The sequence below is a fragment of the Austrofundulus limnaeus genome, unplaced genomic scaffold (assembly GCF_001266775.1).
Source record: "Austrofundulus limnaeus strain Quisiro unplaced genomic scaffold, Austrofundulus_limnaeus-1.0 Scaffold144, whole genome shotgun sequence".
In the NCBI taxonomy this organism is placed as follows: domain Eukaryota; kingdom Metazoa; phylum Chordata; class Actinopteri; order Cyprinodontiformes; family Rivulidae; genus Austrofundulus; species Austrofundulus limnaeus.
Genome location: NW_013952546.1, coordinates 1,135,267 through 1,142,134, shown reverse-complemented (window position 1 = coordinate 1,142,134; position 6,868 = coordinate 1,135,267). Strand labels below are relative to the sequence as shown.

The window sequence follows — 6,868 nt, the reverse complement described above, 5'->3', positions numbered from 1 at the left end:
GTTCTCTTTTGTTAATCTTAAAGACTTCTTTTTTTTTCTTTTTAAAGTAATCAGTCATAGGTGAACCTCTCATGAGTAGTTTCTGCAAATTTCTTTCAGATTTGTCAAGTGGTTCATCCAGACACAGGCCTAAACATTATCACCCGGTGTCTCTTTTTGCTGATGACACCRAAGTGTTTATTAGTTTACAAACGTTTTGACACCTTCCTCTTTTTCAGGTCCAGCGTGCTCTCTGGAGGTRGCCTTCATCCTGGACAGCTCTGAGAGCACCAAGCAGATCCTGTTCGAGCAGCAGAAGGCCTTCGTGCTGAGATTCAGCACCCGGCTCTCCGTGCTGCAGGTCACYGGCTGGGCCCTGAAGGTGCGGATCGCCGCACTCCAATTCAGCAGCTCCGTGTCCGTCGAGCACCGATTCACAGACTGGAAYGACCTGGACTCTTTTCAAGGCAGAGTCAATGCCATGAGCTACATCGGTCAGGGCACCTACACCACCTACGCYATCACCAATGCCTCCCAGCTGCTGATGCAGGAGACGCCCAAAGACAGCGTCAGGATCGCGGTGCTGTTGACCGACGGAGTCGACCACCCGCGTAACCCCAATGTGTTGGCAGCTGCAGCGGAGGCCAAAGGTCGAGGCATCAGGTTCTTCACCATCGGGTTGTCAGACGTGGCCCAGCAGAGCGAGAATACCGACAAGCTCCGCGCCATCGCCAGCTCACCCGCTCAGCAGTATGTCCAAAGTCTGCAGGACCCTCAACTGGAGGAGAAGCTGCTCAGAGAGATGGTGAGGGTCCGGGTTGGGTGGCGTGGTGCCGCCTGACTCTGCGGACATCCTCAAGCACCTTTATTCTTTTTTCCCATGGGAGAGACAAATTGTTGTAGCATTCCCATTTATTCCYAAACTTCACAAATATTCCACACTTTACGTTACACAAACTTTGTGTTGGCCCTTTGTTTAACCTCTTCAGCCCCAAGGGGTTTCCTTGAAGTTTGTGCTCAAGATAACATGCCCAAATTCAATTAAATTCATTATGCAGCATATAAATGTTTTAAAAAATATCATGAATAAGGCTAAAAAAAAACTCATAGAAACCATAATCCCATTGTAGAAAAGTACCGGGTCGTGGGGATTAAATATCTAAACCCACAGGTCTCAATGTTGGGGTCACAAAACACAACGTTGGGGATCTTAAGGTGACCTCCAGGAATCAAACACAATTTTAAAAAAATCCCTTCTACCTATTTTTCACTACAGTTGTTACAAAGATTTTAAAAAGTTTTTGTCTTATGTTTGTTTTTGTCTCATGTTTTTCCATGCAGGGAGCAGTTGCTCTTGAAGCGGTAAGTTTATAGACAAATTATTGCATTTTACTTATTTTACTCACTAAATACAGTATATTCACTGACTTTCTGTTTCTGTTTTTTTAGTGTCCACAGAACCAGGTGTGTTTGTGTGAAAAAGGAGAGAGAGGCCCTCAGGGAAATCCTGTGAGTTTCTGAGGATAAACCTTTTCAGCTTTGCGTGATAAATGTTGAAGAACATTTCTGTCTTGTAATATTCTTGAACCTATCATGTACTCCTCTCAAACTCATCTCAAACCTGTCTTGTACTCTTCCCAAATGGGTCTTAATCTTGTCTCAAACTCATCTCAAACCTGTCTTGTACTTTTCTCAAACTTGTCTCAAACTCATCTTAAACCTGTCTTGTACTCTTCTCAAACTTGTCTCAAACTCATCTTAAACCTGTCTCGTACTCTTCTCGAACATGTCAAACTTGTCCTAAACACATCTTTTACTCTCGTCTTAAACTTGCTTCAAACACATAGTCTTCTCGAACATGTCTTAAACTTGTCTTATATTCATGATCTCAAACTTGCCTTAAACTTGTCTCAAAATTGCCTCAAATCTGTCTTGTACTCTTCTCAAACTTGTCTTAAACGCATCTCAAATCTGTCTTGTACTCTTCTGAAACTTGTCTTAAACTTGTCTCAAACTCATCTCAAGCCTGTCTTGTACTTTTTCAAACTTGTCTTAAACTCATCTCAAACACATCTTTATTCTTCTCAAACTCATCTTGAACTCATCTCAAACCGGTCTTGGACCTTTTTAAACTTGTCTCAAACTCATCTCAAATCCATCTTAAAGTCTTCTCAAACTTATCTTAAACTCATCTCAAACCTGTCTTTACTCTTCTCAMACTTGTCTTAAACCTGTCTCAAACTCATCTCAAACCTGTCTTGTACTTTTTAAAACTTGTCTTAAACTTGTCTTAAACTTGTCACAAACTCGTCTCAAACCCATCTTATACTCTTCTGAAACTTATCTTAAACTCATCTCCAACCTGTCTTGTAATCTTCTCAAACTTGTCTTAAAGTTCTCTCAAACTCATCTCAAACCCGTATTGTATTCTTCTCAAACTGTTAGCTTGTTTAAACTGTAGTATTTTTTAAGTGTGATGTCCTTTTAAAGATACCCTGAAATAAAATGTATTATCATTACTATGATTGTTTTTTTATTGTTATTAGCAGTAGTAATAGTATTGGTGGTAATGGTAGTTCAGTAGTAGTAGAAGTGGTAGTAGTAGAAGTGGTAGTAGTATCCATAAGTGGGATTCCATGTTTTTTCTTGCAATTTTATATCTGCAGCAGTCACAGTTCAATGAGAATTGGCTGCCTCATGCCATGAACATTTATGTAAAATATTTCTGATCGAGTTTTAATCACTGATGAGTCGACGTTGTGTTTTTAATCTTTCATCTGTGAGCAGGGTAGAAAAGGAGATCCAGGAGACAGGGGGCAACCAGGTCTAAAAGGAGCTAGGGTTAAGTATTACATCAAATAAAGCATTTCTAAAACATTTTCATGTCTGATTTCTGACTTTGACTTGTGTTCTTTCTTAAGGGTGAGCCTGGATTTAATGGTCAACCTGGAAGCGACGGCCCTCAGGTAAAAAATAAAAAGTGTCTCTTTTTCTTTTTTTTGACTATTCTCAGTAACAGCCTGATTAAACATTGATTTTAAAACTTTCCCAGGGACGTCCCGGTTATAAAGGCAACAAGGTGAGGGATGTTTTAGCCTAAAGCTGATTTATTTTTTAAAAAATTTTTACAAAGTGAGCCAATGTGTCGGTGTTTGCAGGGGGAAAGAGGAGAGTGTGGCGCTCCTGGAGAAACGGGTGATGCTGTACGCCTGTTTTTTTTGCATACATTTTTCATTAAATGTAGTTTTTTTGTATTAATTTATTTTATGATGAGTTACATGTTGTTTTGCAGGGAGCACAAGGACCAGCAGGACCTCCGGGACCAAAAGGAGAACAGGTAGAGTTTTCAGTGATTTGCATCAGCATCACTTACCGTTTTATTTTGAAAGAGCCTCGACTCTATTCTGTTTAGTTTTCACTTCCTGCTTCCAGGTTTCAGCAGATGAGCTGATTTCCAGCTTTTAGTTTAGTTAAAAGTAATCTGGGATATTTTAGTTTATTGTGAGAATATATTCGGCTTCCACAGTCTGCTGCCTGTGAGACACATTTATATAAAAGCATCACTTCAGATGACCCGTCTTGCCTCTCTTCAGTGTGAAAAATGGAAGTGTTAACTCTGCTCTGCACTAATGGAATGTGAATTTTGGATTATAGGTAATCCTGACACCAAAGCTGTGAATCCAGGCTTGCAGGATATTATTCTTTTGCAGAAACAGACTTTGTGTGGTGGGATTAGCGCAAGAACCTGCTCATCATTCCTCCTTTTCTGTGGCGCAGAGTCGGTCCCACCTTGTTATTGTGAGGTGTGAGAGTCGACGGGATGAAAGCGTCACACACTGAAGTGAAACCTTGTTAACGTTTGTCTGCTCAGGTGCTTCACACCTGGTGGTTGGTCAGAAAACAAAAAGTCCGTCAGTGTTCACATTATTGTTTTACAGGTTTTTTCCTGTTTGTTTTAAGACTATTTCTGCATTTTTTAAAAGTTATTTTAGCCGCATCAAAGCATTTAGGAGATGGGTGCTACAAACTTTGGGTTTTGTGACTTTTTAAAATATTCATGTACAAATACTTTTACTGTAGAAATATAAAGTTCTATTCATTTATTTAAAAAAACATTGTTCTGTTTGAAACCTGCTTCAGCTACAGGATTGTGTCTTCTTATGCTACKTTTAGCTTTTAGCCAGCATTTTGATACTTTTTGGTTTTAGCTACTTCTTTAGTTTTTTGCCAGCCTTTCGCTGCTTTTAGCTTCTCGCTGTCCTTTTGATACTTTTAGTTTTTGACAGCCCTTTGATACTTGTAACTAAAGATTTGTTAATTTTTTTGCCTTTAACTAGAATTTTGCTACTTTGAGCTTTTAGCTACCTCTTCACTAATTTAGTTTTATTTGCTAGCCTTTTGCTMCTTTAGCTTATAGCTGTCCTTTTGATACTTTTTGATTTTGACAGTCCTTTGATACTTTTAACTAAGGTGTTTTGTTTTTAACTARCATTTTGCTACTTTTAGCTTTCAGCTACCTTTTTACTATTTTTTGCTGTCCTTTATATACTTTTAGCTTCTAGCTGTTCTATACGTCTAACTAGCTTTCTACTTTTTGCTTTAGCTAGTTTTAGCCTTTAGCATTTGGCTACATTTAACATTGTGTCAGYCTTTTGATACTGCTTAGTCTGATAAACTGAAAAAGTCACCTAGAGTTGTGGAGAATAAGCAGATGATAAAATGTCAAACATAAGCTAAAGGTTTTCATTTTTGCACTTGTTTAGTTTAGTTTTATTTTTGTTTTGTTTATTTTTATTTAAGTTTTTGTTTTGTTTTGCAGGGTGTACCTGGACCAATGGGAGATATGGGTCCTGAGGGGCCAGTGGGATCCAAAGTAAATAAGAAATTCTTCTTTTTTTTTTCACATTTTGCCAACTGTGATGGATTTCTGACAAATGACAAAAACAAACTTGGACCTGTTTGCTTCACAGGGAGACCGAGGACCCATTGGGGCACCTGGACCCCCAGGAGACTTTAAGATTGGATTTCCAGGCACCAAAGTGATTTTTTTCTTTCATTATCATTATTGCAGCTTCATTTACTGTTTTATGATCCCATCAAAAATCACTTTACTTTAACTTCTGTGTAAAACATTTAGTTAGAATTCACCTGATTATTTTATATTTCTGTTGTTACTAGATTCGTTACGTTTAAAGTGAGAATATTCCTCTATATTTATTTGAATTTGATCATAATGACTGAAGCTTTGGAAGATGTTTGAATCCGATGGTTGTTTACAGGGTGAAAAGGGTCTTCAGGGAAGACCAGGACCTCCAGGTCCTGCTGGGATTGGAGAAACAGGACTACATGTGAGCATGAATTTAACAACTCTGGACCTTTTTTTATACATTCATTTATGAGCTTACAGGCTCAAATATACATTTCTTTATGTCTTCAGTTATATTTGTCTCTCTTCTAGGGTCCGCCGGGACCACCTGGACTACAAGGAAACCCTGGACCTCCTGGAGAAGGGTTTCCAGGGCCAAARGTGGGAAACATTTTTGATCTTTGTCAAGCTTCTTTACCTATAAAAACTTTGATTCAGCAGGTTTTCATCATTTTYGATCAGTTTTGTAGATTTGTGGTGAAACTAAATTTATTAAATGATTCTGTCAAACCTTGATGGCCCCCTGGAGAGACCAGACCCCTAAAAACACTTAGTTTCTAAAAAGAATCACATTTAAAGCAGGATTTCTGGCACAAAAAATAGTTTGGTAGCATCAAAAAGCAGAAAACTGCTTTGAAAACATCTGTCGTCTTTGTTTTAGGGGGATCGAGGATTTGACGGTCCACGAGGAAACCGTGGTCTTCCTGGGGTTGGGGTCAAAGGTGACAAGGTGAAAAAATAACAAAACTATTTCTGAGTTTAAAAAAACAACAGACAGACTCTCCAACACGGGTCGCATTCAGATGTTCAGATCTGCTTCTTCATTCGTGGTTTTCAGGGTAATTTTGGACCACCTGGAGTTCAGGGTCCAGTTGGGGCTCCTGGGGTTGGACTTCAAGGTGAAAAGGTAAAAACTTTTTTTTTATCAAAATGCAAAATCTTTAATCTGTACAAAGACATTCTGCAGTTCCTCCAGCTGCAGTTAAGACTTGAGTYAAAGGAAGTTGGTTTTGAGCTTCCTCTGTCCCGCAGGGAGACCAGGGTCCAGCTGGACCTGCAGGACCAAGAGGAGCTCCAGGTGTTGGAATGCCAGGACCAAAAGTAAGAGACGAGGGATCTTTTGATCATTTTAGGTTTGCAGATGTCAATATACAGTATTTGTAAAACTACCAGACTAAACTCAAATTTACCCTCAGGGGAACCAGGGCCCCCCAGGTGAGCCTGGACATCCAGGTGAGACGGGGGTGGGAGCRCCAGGACCCAAAGTAAGTCCCATTCATCACAGCTGTGTAATGATCATTTCTGGTCTTTGTCTGAGAAAGGTACAAATAAAAAGCTTAAATTTTTGTGTAAAAAAAATCAGTATTTCAATATATCAATATTTATAAACAGGTCACCTAAGATATTTTGTGTTTTGTCCGCAGGGAGACCCTGGAGCTCAGGGATCAGAAGGACTCCCAGGTCTACAAGGGGAGGATGGAAGTCCGGGACAAAAGGTAACATCCAAACTGTTTTCATTTAGTTTTTTTTTTTCTTTTTAAGTTCTGTTTTAACCCTATAAAGACTGACCCTTTAAAAAATAGTCAGAAAATTCTCATTTTTAAGGACTGACATGTTTATTGGGCCTTTAAACAAAATCCAAGAAAAAAATGATTATTTTTTTTTTTTGCCACATCACTTTGTTTATGAGATATTTTTTGTATCAAATTTGATACACTGGGCTGTTTTGGTAACATTTTGCTC

General features: G+C 39.0%; 1 protein-coding gene across 1 annotated transcript in view; it reads left to right on the top strand.

The window, feature by feature from the left end:
• The window catches only part of col28a1b (collagen, type XXVIII, alpha 1b), a 17,054-nt gene that overhangs the window by 2,584 nt on the left and 7,602 nt on the right, over nucleotides 1-6,868 (top strand). The window contains exons 3-19 of the mRNA XM_014016401.1: nucleotides 219-784; nucleotides 1,321-1,341; nucleotides 1,429-1,488; nucleotides 2,767-2,820; nucleotides 2,901-2,945; nucleotides 3,032-3,058; nucleotides 3,138-3,182; nucleotides 3,272-3,316; nucleotides 4,799-4,852; nucleotides 4,950-5,018; nucleotides 5,259-5,327; nucleotides 5,438-5,506; nucleotides 5,787-5,855; nucleotides 5,964-6,032; nucleotides 6,158-6,226; nucleotides 6,322-6,390; nucleotides 6,550-6,621. Of these exons, the coding sequence (XP_013871855.1) occupies nucleotides 219-784; nucleotides 1,321-1,341; nucleotides 1,429-1,488; nucleotides 2,767-2,820; nucleotides 2,901-2,945; nucleotides 3,032-3,058; nucleotides 3,138-3,182; nucleotides 3,272-3,316; nucleotides 4,799-4,852; nucleotides 4,950-5,018; nucleotides 5,259-5,327; nucleotides 5,438-5,506; nucleotides 5,787-5,855; nucleotides 5,964-6,032; nucleotides 6,158-6,226; nucleotides 6,322-6,390; nucleotides 6,550-6,621 (1,472 nt within the window). The remainder of the gene's footprint in view (nucleotides 1-218; nucleotides 785-1,320; nucleotides 1,342-1,428; nucleotides 1,489-2,766; nucleotides 2,821-2,900; nucleotides 2,946-3,031; nucleotides 3,059-3,137; nucleotides 3,183-3,271; nucleotides 3,317-4,798; nucleotides 4,853-4,949; nucleotides 5,019-5,258; nucleotides 5,328-5,437; nucleotides 5,507-5,786; nucleotides 5,856-5,963; nucleotides 6,033-6,157; nucleotides 6,227-6,321; nucleotides 6,391-6,549; nucleotides 6,622-6,868) is intronic.